The sequence below is a fragment of the Sciurus carolinensis genome, chromosome 6 (assembly GCF_902686445.1).
Source record: "Sciurus carolinensis chromosome 6, mSciCar1.2, whole genome shotgun sequence".
Classification (NCBI taxonomy): Eukaryota; Metazoa; Chordata; class Mammalia; order Rodentia; family Sciuridae; genus Sciurus; species Sciurus carolinensis.
This window is the reverse complement of record NC_062218.1, coordinates 135,927,472-135,952,651: the sequence shown is the minus strand read 5'-3', so window position 1 is coordinate 135,952,651 and position 25,180 is coordinate 135,927,472. Positions and strand designations below refer to the sequence as shown.

General features: G+C 47.5%; 1 protein-coding gene across 4 annotated transcripts in view; it reads left to right on the top strand.

Annotated features, from left to right (window-relative positions):
* The window catches only part of Jade2 (jade family PHD finger 2), a 50,353-nt gene extending 39,893 nt beyond the window's left edge, over positions 1-10,460 (top strand). For all 4 annotated transcript variants that reach the window (XM_047556461.1, XM_047556458.1, XM_047556459.1 and 1 more), the window contains exons 10-12: positions 2,033-2,150; positions 4,696-4,827; positions 5,754-10,460. In XM_047556461.1, coding sequence (XP_047412417.1) covers positions 2,033-2,150; positions 4,696-4,827; positions 5,754-6,568 — 1,065 coding nt within the window. In that variant the 3' untranslated portion in view covers positions 6,569-10,460. The remainder of the gene's footprint in view (positions 1-2,032; positions 2,151-4,695; positions 4,828-5,753) is intronic.
* The last annotated feature ends 14,720 nt before the right edge of the window (positions 10,461-25,180 follow it).

Below are 25,180 nucleotides of genomic sequence, written 5' to 3'. Positions count from 1 at the left end.
CGAGGTGCTTTGTTCAATTCCCAGTACCACTAATAGCAATAATAAATAAGTACATAAATAAGTAATGGAATAATAGAGTTTCAGATCAAAGACAGATGAAATCTACATCTTACAAAGAGATCAAGTATGGCCCTGGTACTTTGGAGGGAGAAATTGCATGTGGAGCCTCTCTTCATCTGGTTCCTCACCTTTAGATGTTAGCTTTAAGGGTGGAATAACCCCCAGGGTGGCATGTTCTAGAAGTGTTTTAAAAGTTGGATCTTGATGGATTTGTCTTTAGGTTAGATATGACTGGCTTATATTTAAGCTTCCAAAATAGCCCTGATTGGGCTGGGAGTGTGGCTCAGTGGTGGTATGTGTGCTCAGCATGTGCATAAGGCTCTGTTTTTGATTCCCAGTTCAAAAACAAATAAATACAAAATAACTGCCCTCCCTTTCCAAATCTACCCCCACTCTCCCTAGTCCATGTGTCTGCTAGAGAGGAATGGACCAGGCTGTGAGAAGGAAAATAATATTGGGCTGCTTAGGTGCTTGGGCCAGGGATGACCTTCTGGAGGTGACATTTGAACCAAAAGCTGTTCCTAAGTAGTTGCAGCCCCAGGCCTGGTATTCACAGTGTAGGCTGGGAATGGACAAATCACCTTGGAATGACATGGAAAGTCCTACAGAGCCCATCCTGCAGAGGCTTAGGACTAGAGCAAGCCTTCTAGGATCTCCTTCATGACTAGGTTCAGGAGGGATCAGACCCAACAGAGAGGTCTGATCACAGCTACTATCAGGCCCCAGAAAAATGGTGGTCATGCCAAACAGGCAGGGGTTCAGAACCAACCTGACTTCTGCCTTGAAGATGACAAACCCAGCTAGGGACCAAGATGCCTCAGCTGTAAGACCCTGCTAGGACCCAGAACTGAAGCTGAGTAGCTTTGCTACTGCTCCTGCTCCTTGGAGACTCCATTCTGAGCTGAAGATGATGTCAGACCAAGGCAGTGTCTCATGGGGATGGAGCCCCATGAAGTGTGTGAGAGAGCAGCTAGTGAGGAATGGTGGCACGCTGGGTGAGGTGACAGGAGGGCAGGCGTGATGTGGGCCACCTGAAGAACTGTCCATGTTCCATGGGCTAATACGCAAGATGGTTCCTAAAATCCTTTAGGAACTCTTCCTGGCTGGCCTAAGGAAGTCAGAAAGTCCTCTGCAACATTCTGCTGAGGAGTTCTGCCACCGTGGCTGAGTGACTGTGGCCATGTGGGCGTGAGAGCCTTGGCCAAAGCAGCACAGACCTGGCTCAGGTCCCAGTGCAACAGGTAGTCATGGGGCAGCTGCAGACGGGGCACAGGTGGGTTAGGACTGCCTGTCTGCTTTCAGAGCCATTTTGCTGAATGTATAGCTCCAAATATGGGGCCATGTGTGCTTCAGGACAGGTACTGGTGTCTGCCACTGTTCTTGGGTCTGAAGAGTTTCTTTGCTGGGAAAGACAGGCAGGCCTTGGACAGGAGGTCCAAGGCTATCTGGAAAGACCCTGATACCTCGGGGCACTATGGACTTAGAGGAGAACAACCATGTTGAAAGGGCCTTGGGAGGCAGTATGGCTGGCTCAGCCTAGAAGTTAATTTCTTTGTGTAGTGTTTTTGTTTTGTTTTGTTTTGTTTTGTTGCATCGCTGGGAATAGAATCCAGGGCCTTGCACATGCTAGGCAAATTCTCTACCACTAAGCCACATCCCTAGCCCTAGGCCTAAAGGTTAAGACCTGGGGAGGAAGGTAAAGTTGCTAGGCTGAGCTAACCAGGTGGCCCCTGACGGCTCTGGATCAGCCAGGGCCCTAGGGTCTAGGCTTTGCTTGGCTCCATATTCTGGATCACATGACTAGGGATGCACTCAGAGTCTGGGAATTGATTTCCAGATGTCCTGTGCAGGGTAGGCAGCAGCAGTAGCCTCTGTGCCAGGTGCTTCCTTCTCCAGCAGTGACCTCTAGAGGTGGGAGCTCTGAGGTGGTTGCCCATGTGTAAGGTGGGAAATCTCTCTTGCATTTCCTCAGGTTAGAAATCTGTGCTACATGGTGACAAGGCGTGAGAGAACAAAACACGCCATCTGCAAGCTCCAGGAGCAGATATTCCACCTGCAGATGAAACTTATTGAACAGGATCTGTGTCGAGGTAGGTGCCTCCCTGACTGCCACCCGCCACCTCTGTGTGTTGTTGGGTGCAGGGTTGGATCCCAAGGAGGGTATGTTTGGGGGGCACATTTCTGGAGCCAGGGGCATCAGCCACTCCCTTTCCACCATCCAGTTACTAGCCCCAGAGAGGTGCCTGCCAAAGTCCTGCTTGTAATAGTAGGCAAGGAGCCAGAGTTTGGAGTATGGGCTCAAGGCCTGCCTCTGGGGCCTTTACTGTTTCATGGAGTCGCTACAGCTTAGCAGCAGATACCCACCCAAAGTCCTAGCAGCTCTATGCTAAACTGAGGCAGGACAAGCAGAAAGCTGGCGAGCTTCCCTGAACCCCCATGTACCTGGGAGTCAGTACAGGAAAGGCAGCCGCACTGGATCAGAGCCCGTGTGTTCCTTCTTTCTGACACCATGTGACAAGATTCAGGCCCTGTGCTAGCAGCGTTTTCCCTGTTGCCTTCTTATTCTGTTGCATGTATCGAACAGCTCTGGAAAGCAAAGGCCAAACAAGCTCTGACCTTGATCTCACGGGTTAATTGTGGGTATTGCCAGACACAGGGCCCTTCCTGGAGTGTGGACGTGTTAAGAAGGGCAGGGCTTAACCTAAAGCACTTGTGCCCTGACATTGAACTCACATAGCAGAAATAGCTGAGTGGAGAGAGATTTTTGAGCTACAGGCTGCCACTGCCAGCTCGCCTTAGGGTCAGGCTGGGCCCAGAGTGAAGAGGAGGGATGACTGAGCACTGGTCCTCCCCACACCCCTGCCAAAAGCTAAGTTGCCTCCCTTTGCTTTGGATCAGCACCCACTCTGACTTAAGAAGCTAGCTTTGTCCAGTCCAGTGCTGGGTCAGGGCAGGTCACACCATGCCAAGCTCATTGTGAACACAAAGACTGGCTGGTAGCCTCCTTCTAGGCTCCTTGTCTTCTCTTTAGTCATTCAGCAAACACTAAGCACAGCGTTCCTGCCCTTGTGAACCTCACCTTTCTAGAGAAAGGAAAATGATGTCCCAGCAGCTCTAGTCATAGCACTGTAGGGACAGAGGTATCAGTGGTGACACCGGAGCAACATCTCAGACTCCTTAGAACTTGACTGGGGCAACACATCTGGCTGCAAAGAAGTCAGGCTCCCACAGCCAAAGAAGCTGAAGTTAGCAAGGCAGGAACAGTACCCTGGGGCACAGGATCCTAAAAACTGGAGAGTCTGGCCAGGGGTCATGAGACTGAGGCAGGAGGATTGCAAGTTCAAGATCAGCCTCAGCAACTTAATGAGACCCTGAAGGGCTTGGGATGTAGGCAATGGTGAAGTACCCCCAGTACCAAAAAAGAAAAGAAAGAAAGGAAAAAAAAGAAAAAAACAAGAAACCAGAGTCTGCATCCCCACACTGGGGCTGGGGACATTTGCAGTTCCTTCTCCTGAGTAGCAACAAATAGGCAACTCTTTGTTCAGGGCAGGACATTTGGACAGAAGATTGGTTTGCCCCGCCTGAAGCAGATACCCACACTACTGTGACATTTGTGACCCATGACCCCTAGGGTGCAACATAACCTGCAGTCATATTGCTAAGGCTTGTCTAGCTCAGGGGGCTGGGGGACCTCCCGGTGGAGGTCTGCATCTGAACTGGGTGAAGTAAGACAAGTAAGTAGCATATTTGGAGACCTAAAGGCCAGAACCTGTTGGAGAACCTGGAATGACCCTGACGTGACTGTAGGTGGAGGAAAGGAGATACCTAAGACGAGGCTGTGGGGTAACCAGGGTGAGATGTGCAAGGTCGTGTGGTCCAGGGAAGGAGTCTGGACTGTCCAAGGGCAGTGGAAAGCCTCCCGCAAAGTATCAGGCATGGATTGGATCCATGTTCCAGGTGAGGAGACTGAGGCCTGAGGTTGCTCTAAACCAGCAGAAGAGCTGGGGCCACATCCCTCCACTTTCTCTTCACCTTGTTCAGGAAACCCTCCTGCCTGTGGCTGGGAAGCTAGGGAGGATCCAGGGCAGCTCTGCTCCCCTCTCCCCCCATGTCCTTCCCCTAGACTTACAAGGTGATCGTGGACTGAAAGGATCTGCGGGCCAGTTGTGCAGCTTGAATCTCCCATCTGCTGCCTGACCTCAGATGCAGACCAGGGACGGAGGCAGGAGGCTTGCTCAAGGGGGCTGACTACATTGTTAGGACTGGAATCTAAACCTCTTGCCCCTCAGATGATGTTCTTTCCACCCTTGTGTCTGGCCATCCTTCCCACCATCCAAGACTCTCCCAAGGTTTAGGTTGTTCAGGTCAGACTCAAGTTCACATTCTACAAGTGCCTTTCCTCTTGGCCTTATACCCACCTCAAGACCCCCAAGGGCTGAAATGTCCAGTTAGCCCTCCATCCCACACCAGCTGTCCCCTGACTGACAATGCTCCCGGGCCCCAGGCTTTGACCTTGGTACTATGGAGGCTGTGCCCAGGCTGGTAGAGGACTCCTGGGCTACCACTTAGTGATCTTGGTTCAGACTGAGGTTACCTGGTGTGATCATCTCCCTCCTCTCACTTCTCCTGATGCAGAGCGGTCTGGGAGGAGAGCAAAGGGCAAGAAGAGCGACTCAAAGAGGAAAGGTCGGGAAGGCCCCAAAGGCAGTAGCCCTGAGAAGAAGGAGAAAGTGAAGGCTGGGCCCGACTCCGTGCTGGGGCAACTGGGTGAGTGAGGGGCCACACTGACCCCACAGACACGCTCATACCATCACCCGCTTGCAGCCTCACCCGCGCAGAAAGCCAGCTAGCTGCACAGAGTGGGAGACTACAGCCCCAGAGGGATCTCAGGGCTCCACCTGGCATCCTGAGAAATCCCCCTTCCGTAGATGTGATTGGAGGCTGTGAAACTCAGGAACTAATCCTTTATTCCCCATGCTGGGGTCCTGGGTGCTAGATTTTCACAGAGGTCCATAGGCCAACACCAAGCTAAGCAGGGAGAATTGCCAGAAATCCTCATCCCTGTCCCTTCCTGCCATAGTCCCTCAAGTGGGCTCCTCCCTCAACCCTAGCAAACCTTAATGGAACCACCCAGAGAAGTCCAGAGATGTGGCAGCAGCTGAGGTCACTGTTGCAGGCCTTCTTCCTGCCCCATCGGGCGGAGCACCCTTCCAGATCTTACCTCAGCACAGAAGCCCCTGCATGTCAAGATGGGGATAACTTGAGTGGTCTAAAGGGAGGCCCTGATACCTTCCTACCCTGCTTGTGCTGGGTGTTTTGCTGCAAGCTCTGGGAAGGAACTCGTGTGGAGATGCAGCGCCCCCTGGTGGCCTGAGAGTGTTTTTCAACCCTCCTTTCCTGAAAATCTGATTCAACAGTTAAACAGGGCCACTGCCGTTGGTTATGTTTTGCTTTTGCCACCTTGAGATTCTTAGTAATTTGGACAAGTACCATTTCTATTCCAGAAATTACAAAGCTAGTTATGGGGATAGGCTTTCCTTCTGGGGAGAAGGTGGTGTCAAGGGATGGACCACACAAGGTAGCTCACCTGAGTTAGTCATGAAGGAAAGGCACCCAGGGAGGGTGGGCAAGGGCTCCTGAAAGAGTAGGACACACACCTGATGCATCTCACCTGTCCTCTCTCCCTCGGTCAGGGCTGTCCACCTCATTCCCCATCGACGGCACCTTCTTCAACAGCTGGCTGGCACAGTCAGTACAGATCACAGCAGAGGACATGGCCATGAGCGAATGGTCACTGAACAACGGGCACCGTGAGGACCCCGTTCCGGGGCTGCTGTCAGAGGAGCTGCTGCAGGATGAGGAGACACTGCTCAGCTTCATGCGAGACCCCTCGCTGCGACCTGGTGACCCTGCCAGGAAGGCCCGGGGCCGTACCCGCCTGCCTGCCAAGAAGAAACCACCACCACCACAGGATGGGCCCGGTTCACGGACAACTCCGGACAAACCCCCCAAGAAGCCGTGGGGCCAGGAGACAGGCAGCGGCAAAGGGGGGCAGGGGCCACCTGCCAGGAAACCACCACGGCGGACGTCTTCTCACTTGCCGTCCAGCCCTACAGCTGGGGACTGTCCCATCCCGGCGGCTCCCGAAAGCCCCCCTCCACTGGCTCCTGAGACCCCAGACGAGGCAGTCCCGATGGCTGCTGACTCGAATGTGCAAGTGCCTGGCCCTACGGTGAGCCCCAAGCCCTTGGGTCGGCTCCGGCCACCCCGTGAGAGCAAAGCCACTCGGAGATCACTGGGTGCCAGGCCTGATGCTGGGACAGGACCACCTTCTGCTGTGGCCGAGAGGCCAAAGGTCAGCCTACACTTTGACACTGAGACTGATGGCTACTTCTCTGATGGGGAGATGAGCGACTCCGATGTAGAGGCCGAGGACAGTGGGGTGCAGCGGGGTTCCCGGGAGGCAGGGGCTGAGGAGGTGGTCCGCATGGGGGTACTGGCCTCCTAATTCACTCTACCCCTGTCCCAGGCCCTGCCCTGGTCCCTGACAAGGCCTCAGCCCAGTCACAACTGCCATTTCCAATCTCTGCTGAGTGTCCCAGACCCTTGAGGCTGCCACTCTGTTGTGGTTTTATTTTTAATATAGAGAGTTTTGAATTCCACACTGTTGTCTTTCCTCTATGCTGGCCTAGGACATTAGGATTCCTTCCATGGCTCTGGCCACAAGGACCATACCAGGTCCTGTGTGCCACCTCTGTCCCGGCCCATGCAGCATTGCTGGGCTTCTGGTTAGATGTAGGTAAGGTGAAGAAGCACTCAGGACTCCAGCCCGCTGCCACTGGGTGACAGACTGTCGTTTGGGCATTATTTCATGGCAGATGGGCCAGCCCGGGGCCTTCCCCGCCTTGCCCCCAGATCACACTGGGGCCCATAAGGGGGGGTCCTGCTGCACTCCACTGATCCCCAAGGAAGTATAATAAATGATAACCCAGCCAGAGTCTACTCACTGTCACAAGCACAACGAGTTTATAAGAGAAAGCACTGAGGGGGCGCAGGGGGCCCACTGGTTCCTGACCAACCCACATCATCTGAGGCCTGCCCGCCCACCCCGCCACCTCCCCTCCCTTGCTGCTCTGCCCCTGCCAGTGCCCAGCCCAGCAGCTCTGGGAAGGGATTCCCAGAATCCTTCCTGAGCTGTTTATTTACTCAGGGGACTCCCAAACAGCCAGCCACCAGTGCCGGTGGAGGGCTCCAAGGGAGGGCCAGTGCCCAGCCAGGGGCGTGGGGCTCAGACCAGCCCACTGCAGAGAATCACTCTGGGGCTCCAACTTCCTTCCTTCGGGGCCAGTCTCGGCTGAAGTCTGGCCACTCCCACATGGAGCTGGCCAGACCAGACCGTTTGCCTTTTCAAGTTTCTTAGTCCTGCTAAAAGATGAGCTTCTTCCTCGGTTTCCTTTTGGAAACGCCTCCTTCCAACAAGCAGTGGGATCCCGGGGCCAGAGCAGGCCAGTATTGGCCTGCTGGGGCTGGTTGAAGTCTTGCTGGATGTTCCCATATTCCTCTGTCCCTTGGCGCCTTAATCCCTTCTCCCCTCCCCCACCTCACCTTTCCCACTCTACCCTCTAGGTCCCGGATAGTTGCTCTGAAGAGTTTTCAGTGGAGTGGCCCCAGGGTGATAGCTCAGGGAACAAACATAAAGGAATTCCGTGAAAAAAAAAAAAATTTTTTTTTTCCTCTTAACGAATTACTCCTGGGTCACTTCCACCACTGGTAAAGCCAGAACTTCTCCAACAAGAACCTTGCAAAAGTCCAGTGAATCAGTCGAATCATTCTATGGATGCCAAGAATATTTTGACCATAATACAGCACAGTCTGAACCTGACAACTTGTCACTGGGACTTTTTTAAAAATGGAGTTCTTTAGCAACAAAGTACAGAAACACGTTCATTGCGCACACCCACGGAGAGCCCGAGGTCTTGGAGCAGGATGCTTTGCTGCTGCTGCTGCTGCTGCTCTGTACCTGGGTATTGGATTTCAGACCCTGGGCTGGGCCACTGTGAGCATTCCTAAACTCTGAGACTCCCAGGGGAAATCCTGACTGTGAAACCAGCGTGGAAACCCGTCTTTACCATGTGGTCCCTCCCATCCCCCCCCCCCCCCGCACGAATACACAAAGCAAACAAGCGGGATGGGGAACAACTTGACCTTCACCCCAACCCCGACTCCAAAATTTATCAAGGTACGACAGTGGCGTTGTCATCAACACTCGATCTCATGTGAATTTTAGCAAATCCGGAAACAAAGATAATGACTTAAGTTCAGAGGATGGGACAAATTTGTCCAGTCCGAGTGGACTCTGAGGGAGTGGATGGGCTCCAAGGATCCTGGGCGTTGGGATGGCATGAGCTACCACATAGACCTAGTCTGCCTGCCCGCCTTGGTAGTAGTGACAGTGCAGCGTCAGCATGGGCATCCCAACCCCAGTCTCTGTTTACTGCCTTTGAACAGACCTTCCTTCCCCGTGCTTCGGGTCACTTCGGGTCGCAACCTTCTCTGTGCTGGATTGCCTGTCTGGACCTGCGGCGAACAAAGGGGTGAGCTTAAAGAACAACCAAACTCTGCCAGGGGTGGGGTGCCAGTGAGGATCAGGGTCCAGCAGTCTTGGCATGTGCCCCTGACCCCTTCCCTCCATCTCAGGGCAGGGCCTGGGCTCTGTGAGTGGAGATTCAGGGGATGAGTGAATTTAGGAAATTTAGCCTCTTGGCCCTGGGACTGGCCTAGCCTCAATGACCAGGGTCTGGGGCGGGTGTGTAGACAGGGTGGCTGGCATTTCTTCAGGAAGCTCTGCCAATGATGGCCTCTGGATTCTGACCCCTCTTCTCCATTGGCTGTTGCTTTGGACTAGACTGCCCCTAGGGTCTGTTTCCTGGAAAGTGCAGGTGTCTCAGGCCAGGCTCTCAGTCCAGGGCCTAGGGCAGTCTTTACCAGGCAGCTGACTCCACCTCCAGGATGTCCATCAGGCTTCAGCGTGGACAAGGATGCCAGTCTCTCCTCCCTCCTCACCCCCGGCTCCTAGCTTTCCCCATTAGCCACAGCCCCTTCATTCTTTCTAGCCCACTATCCACAATGGAGAGGGCTGTGCCACCCTCAGAGACCAAGAAGGTTCCTTTTCCAGGCCAGAGGCAGATCTCTTTTCTTGACCACATCTGCCCACATTCACGGCTCCTCCTCAGGGAGGCAGAAGCTGCTCCGTCAACTCATTCTGGCTATATAGTCCCCCATTCTCACAGTCCCGGCTGCCTTCCACCTCCTTCCCTCTCATTATGTGACAAAGGATAATGTGCAAGGAAAGTATTTTTATGTATTATAAATGTATTTTGAAACAAATAAGGAGAAGAAAGGTAGAATGCTCATTTACTTTCTTAAATGAGCTCTGATTTTGTGACAGTATGTGAGCATTTGCAGTGGAAGGGCCTCAGCTTCCTTGGGGAGGCCACCCAGGTTTCCAGACATGGGCATTGGACCATGGCGGTCTGCATGTGTGCCAGGGCATGTCTTTGTGTCTCTGTACATGCACATCTGTGTGCATTGCAGAGAGGCACACCTTGGGACTAACTGGGCAATTCCTAGAGATTCAACTGCCCGATCTTAACAAACACTGGCAGTAGGTGGACCTGGCATTTCCTTGCTTACTGCCAGATGTGGCCAACCTCTAGCCATGCCCAAAACTCACAGAATGATCTGGATTCCTGTAGCAAGGCCCTTGGGGAGGCCATTCTCCCATGTCCTTGACCCTGCTGGCCACATTGGCCAAAGAGCCAGGGCTGGAGTCTGGGACCTTTGGTTGTTCTTTAAGGCACTTCCTTCCGCTTTCTCCCTCAGATGCACACTGTGTGCTCCAAATCGGTTGGGGGGTGGCGGTGGGGGGGGGGTGATATGAATGTCACAGGAGGAGACACCTTCTGTCTTTGTTTCAAAGAAAGTGATGTGCCATTTGTTAATATACAAGAGAAATATTGAAAATATATTGAAAAGAGCAATTTTAAATTATTTTTGGCTTATGTTGCAATATTTATTTTCTTGTATTAGAAAAGATTCCTTTGTAGAGAAAAAAATGTATTTTTCATTACCGCAAAGACCTATTTCTCCTTTTTGTACATTGTCCATGTTCGCAACCCTTAACGAGCAATAGAATGTATGGTCGCCTCGGTGTGGCCAATGCCCGCTGTGCCCTGCATGATTCTGTGTTGCCGCTGCTGCATAGCTCCCAACCCCATCCTGTCCTGCTCACTCATGGGGGTTCCAGACCCCGGCCCCTGCCAGGGCCTGTGTCTTAAGGAGCCTTCTGCACTCCTCGTGTGTTGGCAAACGCAGTTAATAAAGCAATGTTTTCTGTGCTGGCTGGTGTGAGGCTCCATTGCATTGGGTGGGTGGGGGTTTAGGGGTCGTGTGCACACACCCAACAGTGGGATCCACAAGAGGTCCCCGAGTCCCAAGAGACCTACTACAATCTCCTGAGGAACCATACAAGTGATTTAACCGGTGAGTGTATTTAACCAGTGAATGTTAAATACACACCAGGGGCCACACTCTAAGGGCAGCGTTTCGACTGATCTTCACAGCGCAGTCCCTGGAAGTCAGAGAGGATGAAGAATATGCCCAGAGTCACCCCTCTGGTAAGAGGCAGAGTTCAGCATCAAAGGCAGGACTGCTGCATGATTTCATCACCTCCAGACAACTGCCTGGGACTGCGGGAGAGAGTTTGGGGGGACCTCTCTGTTCAGTTTGCCTGGGTTTGTTTTTCGTTCTGTATTACTGAGTGCCTACCCCATCCAGGCTCTGGAAAGAGCGGGTAATGTAGCTGCCTTCCCTGCTCTGGGTCAGCTCACAGTCCAGTGGGGACACAGTTCAGAGGAAGTGACACCGTTCCTGTTCGTCCAGCAATTAGTCTATTGACCATACATCTGCCTCACTGCCAGCATGCTGGCTTGTATGATAGTGCCCAGAGCCTTCAGGCAATGGAGACCAGAAGATTCAATAATTGCTAACCCGTGGGAGACTGAGCAGCTGGTGAAGGGGCATTCCCAGCAGAGAGCTCAGCCTACACAGACTGATAAAGCTATATCATTCATGCAGAGGTCTTGGACTGCAGGCCCACAGGAAGGCTGCAGAAAAGAGGTTGAATTGGGACTCCAAGAATCTAGCTTCTAGGGTCACCAACCTGGTCATTTGTTACAGAGAATGCCCCATTTCCTCATGATAATAAATAACAGGTCCCTAAGGGTGCCTCCAGACCCAAGATCCTGGGTGTCTACAACACAGAAGGCCTTGGAAGTAAGCCTGCGATGGAGTGTAAGTGTGCCCTGAAGGCCTGTGGAGGGCTCATCCCTGCTGGGGAATCCAGAGAACTGTAAGTGTCCTCAGGGCACCAACCCCAGGGACCCAGCAGCTTAGCTGGGAATGGGAAGGGCACAGGGGTCTCAACACTGGTGTTGGGGCTTAGGGGCCTTCTAGGTGGCCAGCCCACCTAATGGAATAAGGACTTGTCAGCACCTCAGCCTCTCCTGCAACAGTCACCCTTAAACACCCTTAAACGAGGCCCACTGTGAGACCATTTGGCCACAGCAGTCCAGAAGAATGATGCTGAGAGCCTTCCAAGAACGGTCCCTCTGCATACCTGCCCCAGCTGATAAATGTGGGGCCGCAGGAACAAAGGCTCCAGAGGGTCAAGGCAACACTGTTCAATATAAACATGGCTCCATCAGTCACATGTCATTCTAGTAGCCACATTTTATTTTATTTATTTATTTTGGTACCGGGGACTAAACCCAGGGACACTTAACCACTGAGGCACATCCCTAGTCCTTTTCACTTTTAACTTTGAGACAGGGTCTCATTAAATTTCTTAGGATAGCCACATTTTCATTTTTATTTTTATTTATTTACTTATTTGTTTTTGGTTCCAGGGACTGAACCCAGGAGTGCTTAACCACTGAGCCACATTCCCAGTCCTTTTTTTGTACTTTACTTAGGGACAGGGTCTCATTACGTTGCTGAGGCTGACTTTGAACTCATAATCCTACTGCCTCAGCCTCCCAAGCCACTGGGATTACAGGCATGTGCCACCATGCCACATTTTTAAAAAGTAAAAAGCTAGTATAAGGAATTTTAATAATTTATTTAATCAATTATGTCTAAAACATGATCATTTAATTATTTTTTTGGTACCAGGGATTGAACTCAGGGGCACTCAACCACTGAGCACATCCCCAGCCCTATTTTGTGTTTTATTTAGAGGCAGGGTCTCACTGAGCTGCTTAGCACCTCACTGTTACAGAGGCTGGCTTTGAACTCAAAATCCTCCCATCTCAGCCTCCCGAGCTGCTGGGATTACAGATGTGCAACACCATGCCCCACTTAAAATATGATTATTTAAACATAATCAGTAAAAATTTTTGTGTGTGGTGATGGAAATCGAACCCAGGGCCTTACACATGCTAGCAAGTGCTCTACCGCTGAGCTACATTCCCAGTCCTTTTTAATTTAATTTTATTTTAGGACAGGGTATTGTTCTTATTATCTTGCCCAGACTAGCCTCAAACTTAAGATCCTCCTGCCTCATCCTGCCTAGTAGCTGGGATTACAGGCATGTGCCACCACACCCGGCTAGAATAACTTGTTTTGTATGGTGCTGGGGATTAAACCCAGGAGCACTTTATCACTGAGCCACATCCCAGCCCTTTTTATTTAACTTTTATTTTTTAAATATTTATATTTATTCAGTTGTCAGTGGACCTTTATTTTATTTATTTATGTGCAGTGTTGAGAATCGAACCCAGGGCTTCACACATGCTAGGCAAGCACTCCACCACAGAGCTGCAAACCCTTATTTTTTTTATTTTGAGACAGGATCTCTCTAAGTCACTTAGAACCTTGCTAAATTGCTGAGACTGGCCTTGAATTTGCAATCCTCCTGCCTCAACCTCCTGAGCCATTAGGATTACAGGCATGCACCACCACACCCTTAGAATTAACTTTTTTTTTTTTTTCTTAGTACCAGGGATTGAACCCAGGGATACACACATCCCAACCCTTTTTATGTTTTTGTTTGTTTGTTTGTTTGTTTTTTGGTTTTGTTTTTTATCTTGAGACAGGTTCTCACCAAGTTGCTCAGGGCCTCATTAAGTCTGAGCTGGCTTTGAATTCATGATCCTCCTTCCTCAGCCTCCCAAGTCACTGGGATTACAGGCATGTGCCACCCTGCCAGGCCTTAGAATAACTCTTTTTGTTTTTTTTTTTTTTGGGTGCTGGGGATAGAACCCAGGGCCTTGTGCTTACAAGGCAAGCACTCTACCAACTGAGCTATCTCCCCAGCCCCTTAGAATAACTCTTAATGACATATTTTACAGTCATATTTTTGTACTGAGGCACGCATTTTGTAATCCAGCATGCATTTTACACCTACAGCACAGCTCAATTTGAACCAGACACATTTCAAGTGCTCAAAGACACATGTGGCTAGTAGCTATCATATAGGACAACCCAGTCTGAGGGACACCTTCTCTGTGTTGCATAGGATTCACCCAGGCTACTATGTAGTGGGACTCAGATAACGATGAGAACCCATAACCCACTTCTGTAGGGACCCCTAGCTCTGCACCCTTGAATCCACCAGTCAGGCAAGTATCACATCTGACTGGTGCTCTTAGGCCTCCCCTGTGCTTGCCTGTGCTGTCCCTGTTGCCTGAGAAGAGCATCCCTACGACAAGAACACCAGTGTGGGGCTGACCTGGTGGCAGCTCTCCATGGTGAGTCAGTTTCCGTCCAGCCAGCGCTAGCAGCTGGAAGACTCAGGGCTCTGAGGGGAGGCAGGGTTGGGGGGAAATCTGGGGGCAGGTGTAAATCATCCACTCTTCATCCGGTATGCACTGACTGAGCACCTGCTGCAGGGCTCTGAGGACATGGAAGTGACCACGCACTCCTTCCAGAGGGGCCAGGCCAGTGTGGGAGACACACTTCAATGAGACAATGACAAACCAGTGCAGATACATACTGAGACTGTGCTGATGGATGGAGAGCATCAACATGACATGGCCCTCCCAAATTCCCTATTGTCTCCAAACTCCTGGGGTAGGATCTGGGTTGCCACCCACCACCCACCTGGACCCAGTCCAGATGCTATCAGCTGCAGCTCCCAAGGTCTCACGTCCAGAACACATTCCCAATTGTAGAGCTTTGGTCTCCTGCCTCCTCTGTGCTTCCTAAGGCTCCTGCACACTACAGCCCTTCTCCACTGCCCTTTGCCAGCCAGGCCAGAAAAGGACCTTCTCTATTGATCTATGGGAACAGGCTGTTGAGGAATGAGATGCCTCTTGGGAGGAAAAGGGATTGTTTGAGGTCCGCTGGGTGCCCAGCCCTGGGTGTGGTGAGGAGGTCAAAGAGACTCAGTCATTGCCAAGGAAGAGGATCGACAGTGAGTTGAGCAGGGAGCCTTCAGTCCTCCCAACCTGGCTTCTGTCCCTTTTATTGTAGCTCTCTGTGCCTAGAGCAGCCAGAGGAGGCAGCAAAGGTACCTTTTCTTGGAGACAAAGTTTCAGGACTTGCAGAGGTTTCCCTGGCCCACGGTGGGAAATACAGTTTGCTCAGAGTGGTCTCCTCATTAATCTATCCCTTCACAGAAACCCCCACATTTTGGCCTCATGGACAGGTTTTTTTGTTTTGTTTTGTTTTTGTTTTTTTAATTGTGGTACCAGTGCTCTACCTGTGTGTGAGCTTGCCTTCAACACTTTTATTTATTTTTAAAATTTTGAGAGTGTCTCACTAAGTTGCCCAGACAGGTGGGCAGGCTTTTGAGGACATCTGCCAGGTCCAACTTCTCTGCACTGTGAAGGCCCAGTCCCCAGCTGCGCCTGTGTGTGTCTGACTCACAAGAGACTCAGGCAGAGGGAAATGAAGTTTCATTGTGATGGCAAAACCCGACCTGGTTGTGAAATAACATTATAAAAACATTATGATAAGAAACCAAAGCCTGGGGAAGGGGCCAGTTCCCCTCCCTGCCCTCAGCCTTTCTCCAGGAAGCCAGATTGATCATGGGTTCCTCCCTTTGGATTGTAGATAACTTCCCCTGGGAGTCTGACTACTTCCCTTTGAAGTGTAAACATATCTGTGGTGGCTCAGGCCCAAGGCTAGAGATTTATCAAAGGCCTTGTAAAGGAGCCAGTTCTTCCCCTTACCACACTTTGCTCCTGTAAACATGCTCCCCGCTAGAAACCCATGCACAACCATATATAGGGAAGACTAGAAAATTTATGATAATATAGCCTAGAAATGTTGTGAGAAACTGTGGGTAATGGGCTGGGGAGATAGCTCAGTTGGTAGAGTGCTTACCTTGCAAGCACGAGGCCCTAGGTTCAATCCCCAGCACCAAAAAAAAAAAAAAAAAAAGAGGAAACTGGACGGGTGTTCAGAATTTGGAGTTTTGTTTTCCTCTCTGCCTGCTGGTGTAAAATAAAGTTTGGAGTTCTCCTCCTCTCCAAGTGCTGATAGCTGCTTCCCGACCAGTCTGTTTCCTGCAATATCATGACCACTTTTTTTTTTTTTTTTTTGCAGTGCTGAGGATTGAACCCAGGGCCTTGTGCTTACAAGGCAAGTGCTCTACCAACTGAGCTATCTCCCCAGCCCTTCATGACTACTATTTAGGGTTTGCCTGATAAAAGAAGAGTCAATCATGAAATGAGGAGGGCTGGGATGTAGCTCTGTGGCAAAGCGTCTGCCTTGCATTTACAAAGCCCTGGGTTCAACTCCCAGTTCCAAAAAAAAAAAAAAAAAAAACAAACAAACAAACAAAAAAATGAAATGAGGATTTTTAGGTCAAATTTTTGGAGTTCAGGCAGACTGTCCATTAAGAGTCAAGGGAAGAAAGAAAAGATGGGGACTCAGTCAAGCAGGTAACTTGTAGAATAAGCTTCTCTAGCACTGGGGTGCTTGACACCCAGTGCTCCAAGTCAGGCTTGAGTTCGGAAGCATCCATGCCAACGCTTCCAGGGGAACCTGAGTAGTGACCCAGAGACCCTGGTTGCTGGCTAGACAGAAGGACCATGTGGGTAGGAGGGAGGGTTTCTAGATTTAACAAATAAAAATATAGGGGGCTGGGGAGATAGCTCAGTCAGTAGAGTGCTTGCCTTGTAAGCACAAGGCCCTGGGTTTGATCCCCAGCACCCAAAAAAAAATATAGGACATACTCCAATAAAAAAAAAATACAGGACATACGTTAAGTTAGAATTTCAGATAAACAATGAATAGTTCTTTAATGTAAGTATGTTCTGAATATTGTGCCCTGTATCTCACCTGGAAATCCTAGTAGGAAGTTTTGTGTCTTTTGCTACCCAGTGTCCCAGGCAGGGGGCTGACGCTAGTGAATGATTTCCCAGTTTTATAAACTGGAGCAGATCCAAGACTCGTCCAACACCCCTGGCACACTCAACCCCCAGTGTGTAAGGAACAATGTGAAGTGGCTGCAGCCCAGTACACAGGGAATCCAACTGTGTCCATCTTGGTCGGGCATGACCTCGAATGCCTCTCACATCCCGTACCAAGGCTGAATCGAAGCTCTGAAGTGTCCTGAAAGGAGCCTGCTCCCCAGAGCCTACTAAATCTGCTATCTCAGCTCAACATTTAAAGAACATGTTGGCTGCAACACTATTCACAAGCAACCGAAATGTCCACTGAGAGATGAATGAATGAAGAAGGTGTGGGATGGTAGTCCCCCCTTATCTTCAGAGTATGTTCCAGGACACCCAGTGGAAATAATACCAAACTCTATCATAAAGTTTATGTTTATCTATTTATTTATTTTTTATGTTTATCTATTTATTTAGGGATTGAACTCAGAGGTGCTTTGCCACTGAGCTACATCCCCAGTTCTTTTTTTCTTCTTTTAATTTTGAGACAGGGCCTTATTACATTGCTAAGGCTGGCCTCAAACTGAAGATCCTCCTGCCTCAAACTCCTGACTCACTGGGAGACTACGATAAAGTTTAATTTACAAATTAGGAACAGTAAGAGATTAATGACAATAACCAAGATGAAAATGAACAATTCTGTTATGGCTTGAATCTGAAATATCCCCTAAAATCTCATGTATTGAAGGTTTGGTTTCCAATGCACCAGTGGTCTGTTACCAACTAAAGGGACAATTAGGGGCACAGGATTAGTTGTGGATGTGGTCATGGAATGAAATGCCAAGTCAGGGGGACTGGAGACATAGCTCAGGCCTCATGCTTAGCATGTGTAAGAATTTTTAAAAATAAATAAATGAATAAGCCAGGTCTGGCTGCGGCAGTGACGGGGTGGGGGTGGGGCACAGAGCAGGACTTGCAGGCACTGGACTGGAAGGTGAGGCATCTGTGTCCAGGCTTATGCACAGGCCTATACCTCTCAGGTGGGTCTGGGGCCTGGCTGGGTTCTGGTAACAGCAATTCTAGAGGCTATCTTCAGTGGATGATCCCCTTCATCCTTTCCTTCTTCGTCAGTTAATATTAAACAGTATATGGCCATTCAGGTTCAGAGTATCCATGCAGGTATGTGCCATGAAGGAGGAATTCACTAGAAATGAAATTTGGTGGGTCTTGGGGTCACAGAGAACTGGGGACCTGCATTCTGGCCCTTTCTGGGCCTCAGTTTCTTCATTTGTGAAATGGGAATGAGAGCCTCTGCTGGCTGCTCATGCAGGGTAGCTGAGAGGGTCAGGAGGGAGCCAGTGTGATGGTGTGAGAGGAGGGCAGGACACAGAGGCTTAGGTAGAGTGTGGGCAGTGGCAGACTGGCCAGAGGCAAGGTAGCAGAAGGATTTGTTTACTAACTTGTACTTCCTGGAATTCGAACAGGTCAGCTCTGTTTGTTCTCATGAGCCTCCCTGAGCTTCAGTAGGACAACTGTGGTCTGGGGTCAGGGCAGGGACTAGCCGTGTGCAGCTCCCTTATAAAGAATGGTTGTACCCCAGCACCGCAAAAAAAAAAAAAAAAAGAATGGTTGTAAACAGTTGGTGGTCATCAGGGAAACTAGTGATGTGTGTGACAGTCAGCTGCCTGGGCCAAAGAAACACCCAACTGCCCAACATTTTGAGTTCCTAGGGTTCCTCCTCAGCTGTGGTCACCCCACACCTGAAACCTTATAACCCAAGAGGTAGTTGAATAGGTCATCTTCCTTCCCCCGCCCCTCCCTTCCTTTTGCAAAGAAGGAACATTCCATTGCATCGGATTGAATGTTGTGATCAACTTGAGACTCAGAGGGGTTGCCAAGGGCTTGCAAGAGGAAGCCAAGAGAGAAAAGAGACTCAGCAAAATAAACCTTCACCTGTGGATGTTCTAAACTGCTATTTTGAGACTCTGGGAGACTGCCTGGTTCCAGTGTCAGGTGCTTGGTCTATTGGGTGCTGATATTACAGCTCCCTGCATCCAGCTGTAATATTTGTGCCCATTCCTTACTAAAGTAGAGTCTTACCAGACTTGAAAAGGAGGGCTGATGGGCAGGCCTGGTCTCTACCACATCCATGTCAGAGGCACAAGTGGGCCAATGTTGGAGGAGGGTGATGTGCCCCTGTGGAGGCATCAGGAATCAGAGATCTCAGGACGAAGTAAATCTTAGGGAGTCTGCCAGTCAAGAAAGGGTATGTGCTTCAGGTGTAGTAGAACAGGCATGTAGTCTCAGCAACTCAGAAGGCTGAGATGGAAGGATCACAAGTTCAAGGCTAGCCAGGGCAACTTAGTAGGACCCTATTTCAAAATTTCAAAAATGAAGCTCTGGGTTTGATCCCCAACACCACAATAAACAAAAAACAATGAAAAAGGTGGGGTGGTGGAGCACCTGGATTAAATCTCCAGTAAAACACACACACACACACACACACACACACACACACACGAAGAAAACAGAAAGGGTATAACTAACTAAAGACTATGGAGGCTGGGGCAGGAGGATTGTAAATTCAAGGCCAGCCTCAGGAATTTAGAACCTGTCTCCAAATCTTAAAACATTTAAAAAGGGTTTGCAAAAGACAGGTTCTTTGCCACTGGAATTCAAGCAGACTCTCATAGAGAAGGGAGCCATGGAGGATGAGGAATGAACAAGAGGTCCAAGCATAAACTGAGTTGACAGTGCAAGTCTGTGCTCATTCCCCGACCTTCCTTCTTTCCTTCCTTTCTTTCTTGTACTGAGATTGAATCCAGGGATACTTTACCACTAAGCTCTATCCTCAGCCCTTTTAATTTTTCAAAATGAGATGGTGTCTAAGTTGTTTAGAGCCTCACTAAGTTGCTAAGGCTGGCCTTACGCTTGCGATCTCCTGCCTCAGTTTCTCAAGTTGCTGGGATTACAGGAGCCCTGTATGTTGTGCCCTCTACTCTTGCCTCCTTTTAATATACTCTGCCTGGCCCATCTTTAGGCACTGAGTTCTACCAACCCCCAAATCACAGTGATCTTTCCTGTCTCTATCTTCGTTGGCCTCTGTGCCTGGAATGTCCTTTCACCCCACTTCCACCGAATCACTTTGTAGTTTTCAAGATTTGGCTGCAGTGACCCTTCTAGAAAAGACATTATACTTTTGGAAAACCACCTCCTTTTGCCTTCCGAGGTGCCTTGGCCAATCTCTGCCCACTTTCTTTCATGCCATGCCAGCCTCCAGTAGGCAGGTATTCAGGAAATGCCTGATGATTGACTGAGGTAAGGCAGCAGAAAGGAAGACCAAGCACTGGAGCCAGAATCCAACACTCGAGCATGCTTAGTTAAAGGCCTGGTGAAAACTAAGGTTTTCCCTTATGTAAGATTTTGTGTGAGAGAGAAAAAAGAGAGAACCTGGTGAGTAGAGACCCTGCTCCCTATTTTGCCCAGCTGAGCACTGGCACAAGGAATGATGGGCAAAAATTATGCCCAATCACCCCGTAATCAAAAAGGTCAAGGCAGTGCTTCTTCAAGGGGAAAGGCAGAATGAGGCCCTGGCAAATCCAAGAGGGGCTCTGTGGTCTCCTATGTGCCAGAGGACTGAAGAGCCTGAAGATTCTGAATGTGGCCCCGAACAGAAGCTGGGGTGGAGAAAAAAACTGTTCTCTAAATAACTTCCTGCCCCTGCCATCTGCGCCAGTCAGGGAAGAACGCGGCCTGCATGATTTCCTTCAGGAGCTGTCAGAGCCATGTCCTGGTACAGTGGAGCCCTGAGTCACAGAAGGTCCCATCCACTTTGCCTCTCTGAATCCCAGAACAGGGCTAGAGTTCTCCTGTTCTGCTCTTGACCCACAAAGAGAATCTGGCCTCTTGGTTTTCAAAACTGAAGGCCCTTAAAAAATAAATTTATACATTAAAAATTTTTTTGAAGGCCCTAGAAGAGGCAAGCCAACTTGCATTTTTTCTTTTTGGTACTTTTTTTTTTAGTACCAAGGGATTGAATCCAGAGTGGTCTACCACTGAGTTATATCTCCAGCCCTTTTTATTTTGAGACAGGGTCTCACTAAATTGCTGAGGCTGACCTCAAACTTGCCTCCTGCCTCAGCCTTGGAGTTGCAGGGATTATGTGTGTTCCACTGTGCCCAGTTCACATGCAAAGTTTTTGGACTGGAGGAAATCTGTTACTTATTAACCTAAGACCCTACAGTATAATCAAGCAAGAATTCCCCTGCCCCCGCCCTTAATGAGGATTGAATCCCTGGGCGCTTTATCGTTGAGCTCTATCTTTAGCCCTTTTTATTTTGAGACAGGGTCTTGCTAAATTGTCTAGGCTGGCCTCGAATTCACCATTCTCCTTCAATAGCCTCCTAGTAGCTAGAATTACAGGTATGCCACACACTTGGCCTGGGATCTTTTTAATCATCTGGTTTCTAGGTTGTTCCCACATTTCAATTAGGAAGATGGCAGTCACCACCCAAAAGATTCCATTTACATCATTTCCTAGGAACTTTCCCTATTTCCAAAAAGGTACTCTTCACACTAGACTGAGAGTTATGACATCTGCATTAGTTGTGCATGAGTGGTACAAATGTCAGTTTAGTTGAAGATTATGTACTTAAATTCAGGAAAAAGAGCTAAATAAATAAAAACTTGCTTTCTTAGCACTGGTTTTTTTGGTACACTGGAATTGAACACAGGGGAGGTTTACCACTAAGTTACATCCTCAGTTTTTTTTGTTGTTTGTTTGTTTGTTTGTTTTTTGGAACTTGGGGTTGAACCCTGGGTTTTGGAATGCAAGGTAAACACTTTGCCACTGAGCTATATCCCAGACCCCCAGTTCTTTTTTTTCTGGCGGCGGGGGGCAGGGGCAGGTACAGGGAATTTAACTCAGGGGCACTCAACCACTGAGCCACATCCCCAGCCCTATTTTGTATTTTATTTAGAGACAGGGTCTCACTGAGTTGCTTAGCGCCTTGCTTTTTGCTGAGGCTAGGTTTGAACTCAAAATCCTGCTGCCTCAGTCTCCCGAGTCATTGGGATTACAGGCGTCTGCCACTGTGCACAGCCCCACTTTTCTTTTTTTTGAGATAGGGTGTTGGCTAAGTTATTTAGACTGGCCTCAAACTTGCAATCCTCCTGCCTCAGCCAGTATAGTCATCGAGCACTGTATTATCAGTGTTTCTCCTAAATGAAATATCCAGAATCCAGCAAAAAATCTTGTCAGAGATTCAGATTCCTGCCCCCACCCTCATGAAACCTACATATTGAATCACAGTCTCTGGTGGGAATTTTTTTTTTTCTTTTTTTTTTTTCTTTTTTTAAGCTCCCTAGGAGTTTCTGTGCATGCTAAAGTTAGAGAATCTTTAAATAGATAAAACTAACTGGTTGCCTTATTTTTCATATTTCTATTGAGGCAGTATTGTGTAAGTTCTACTTCACTTGCCCATAAGCTATATTCAGTCTTATAAAGCAAATAAGAATGTTTGCACAAAGGGAAAGTTCTTTGTAATTTACAAAGTCTCAGAAATTTCTAATGAGCAAAATGAAAATTAGAGTTGGATAATAAAAATGGAACTGGGCTGGGCAAAGGAACTCAGTAGTAGAAGCACTTGCTCAGCATTCACAAGGCCCTGGGTTTGATCTCCAGCCTCACACACACACACAAAAAGTTAAAACCAAAACACAACAGCAAAATGGAACCAGACACTAGAGTTATTCAAAGACCAGGTTAGCATTTTATTTCTCTATTCCTGACACTCAAATTCATAGGGAGTGAAAAGATAACAGAATAAAATCAAAATAACATACAAACACAATTCAAAAACATTTAACCATCTATTATAGTTGTTCTTTGTAAAATATACAAAGGTAAACAGAAACATCTTCATATAAATTATGCTTAACAATCTGTATATACTGGTAAAACAATTGTTATAATTCACACTAAGATCCTAGTGCAAGCAGTGTTCTGTGAAAGTGCAAACAAAGTTAGTGATGAATAATTTATCACTGACTTATTACCACGTCAACACACTTTGCATTCAGCCAAATACCTTTTATCAATTTTAAAGTAACTTGATTCATTCACCTGAGTGCTCTTGCTTTAGTATGGCAACTGATTATTAAGTTCACGTTAGGAGCAGCACCAGGGAATACAGACACCCATGTGAAGTTGGCCATTCTGACATGAATCTTTATACTTGATAATGACAATTCTGAAAAAAAAAAAAAAACCCTGTATGTCCAGTTATAGAATTGTCACCCTCTCTTAACCCAAAATATTTAAAACCAAAATTAAATCTAATCCCCCATTTAAAATATATACTTAAGAATCCATACGCTCCAATACAGCATTTCCAAAAATAATTCAACATGAACTCGCTTTCCCATTTCTGTCCTAAAATCTGTTTGGGGTAGGGACACACCTGAAACAAAGTTTGCTTTGGATGACCTTCCTTACTTTCATCTGATGACTTTGGAATCAATTTTAAAGTGGACATAGTCCTGAACAATCAATGACATTGAATATTGGCTATTTAATGTTCTAAAGTATGAGACCAAAAATCAGTTGGTTCAGAACTGCATCTAAAATAGACTGTAGGTTCTCTTCCTGGTGAGGGATCTTCTAAATTCACGTGTGTGTGTGTGTGTGTGTGTGTGTGTGTGTGTGTGTATGTGTGTGTGTGTGTGTGCACACGCGGTGCGGGGTAGTATATGACAGGGATGGTAACAGGGCTCAGGAGTGGAAATATGGTTTTAACAAAAATCTCATTCACTTTACACAGAGGCACGGGACCATATTCCAAGAGCTTTTTTGTTGTTGCTGTTAAAAAAGCACCAATTTGAATTTCAAATGAACAACAATCATGGAAATGAGTAGAAGTATTATCATGCAGTTTTGAAAATTTAGTCCTTAATTAAAGCATATTTTTTTGAACTCTTGTATTTATTGCAAAATGTTTTTATATTGTTTTTATTCCTTATTAATTTTGCATAAAGGAATTTATACGTGATCTAGTTTTTTCATAAATCTTTACATAAAAAATGTTTTGAATACTTTCTTTTGAAATATCACCAAATATGTCTAAAATGACCCAAATAATACATTCTTAATAAAATAAGCAGGGAATTTTTAAAAGAATATAAGCCATTCTCAGGGTATTTTGGTCAAATTTTACTTGGCAATAAATCCTTATGGGGTTGGGGATGTAGCTCAGTGATAAAAGTGCTTGCTAACTATGCATTAAGCCCTGGGTTAAATCTCCAGTACTGCAAAAAAATAAAAATAAATAAATAAATAAAAATAAAAAAATCCTTGTGAACTTCAGTCATGTTAGTGATAAACAAGATCAAAATATCATGAGTCATATACCAAATACAGTTTCAGAAATGTAAACCTTTTCCCTGAAATAAACTAGAAGTATACTTTTTTTTTTTTTTTTTTTAATCTTTTTAGTAGTAGATGGACACAATACCTTTATTTATTTTTATGTGGTGCTGAGGTTTGAACCCAGTGCCTCACGCGTGCTGGGCGAGCACTCTACCACTGAGCTACAGCTCCAGTCCAAGTATACTGTTTTTAATGACAAAATTTGTGAAAATGATGTTTTTTCTTTCTTTCTTTCTTTTTTTTTTTTTGTGGTGCTGGGCCTCATGCATATTAGGCAAGTGCTCTACCACTGATCTGTTCTAGAACCCTAGCCCACTGATAGGTTTTAAATGCGATTAACGAAATCATTTTCCAGAAGACAAGAAACACTATCATCATAGCTAACACCCTATTTTAATGGCTTACAAATTTATGCTGGAAAGTATCACGAAGAAGTGGAGCCAGTTGAAAACTACAGAAAACAATGTTCTGCCTTTATGCTGTAAACCACATTAAATTTGTATATGAAGGCAGGAACACAAAACTAAATTTTAGATCTATTGCAGGTAATGTCTGAATTCATATATCTTTGGCACTCATACATAAAGATACTGGTTCAACTAAGCCAATGGTGAAGAGTATTTTTTCACATACTTTAGGAAATGTCTATTACCAATTTAAAATGCTGTCATTTCCATTCTAAAAATTCACAAAGCCAGGTGTGGTGGCACATGCCTATAATTCTAGCAAGTTGCTGGAAGGCCAAGGCAGGAGAATTTTAAGTTAGAGGCCAGCCTTAGCAACTCAGTAAGACCCTGTCTCAAAATAATAAATAAAAAGGGCTGGGGATGTAGCTCAGTCATACTGTGCCCCTGGGTTCAACCCCCAGTATCAAAAAAATAAAATAAAAAAAAAAACAAAATAAAGAATAACCAAGATAAACTGGATTTTATCAACTTAACCACTTATGGACCAAAAGTATAATTAATAGCAGTCATTCAAACAGACATGGAGTTAAGAATCACTTTAAAAATATACAAGTGGGCTGGGTGCAGTGGCACATGCCTGTAATCCCAGCGGCTCTGAGGCTGAGACAGGAGGATCTCAAGTTCAAAGCCAACCGCAGCAACAGTGAGACACTAAGCAACTCAGTGAGACCCTGAGACTCTGTCTCTAAATAAAATACAAAAAAGGGCTGGGGTGTGGCTCAGTGGTTGAGTGCCCCTGAGTTCAATTCCCGATACTGCCTCCCACCCAAAAAAAAAAAAAAAAAAAAAAAAAGTATATATATGGAAGTGGGCTCAGACCTTACAAT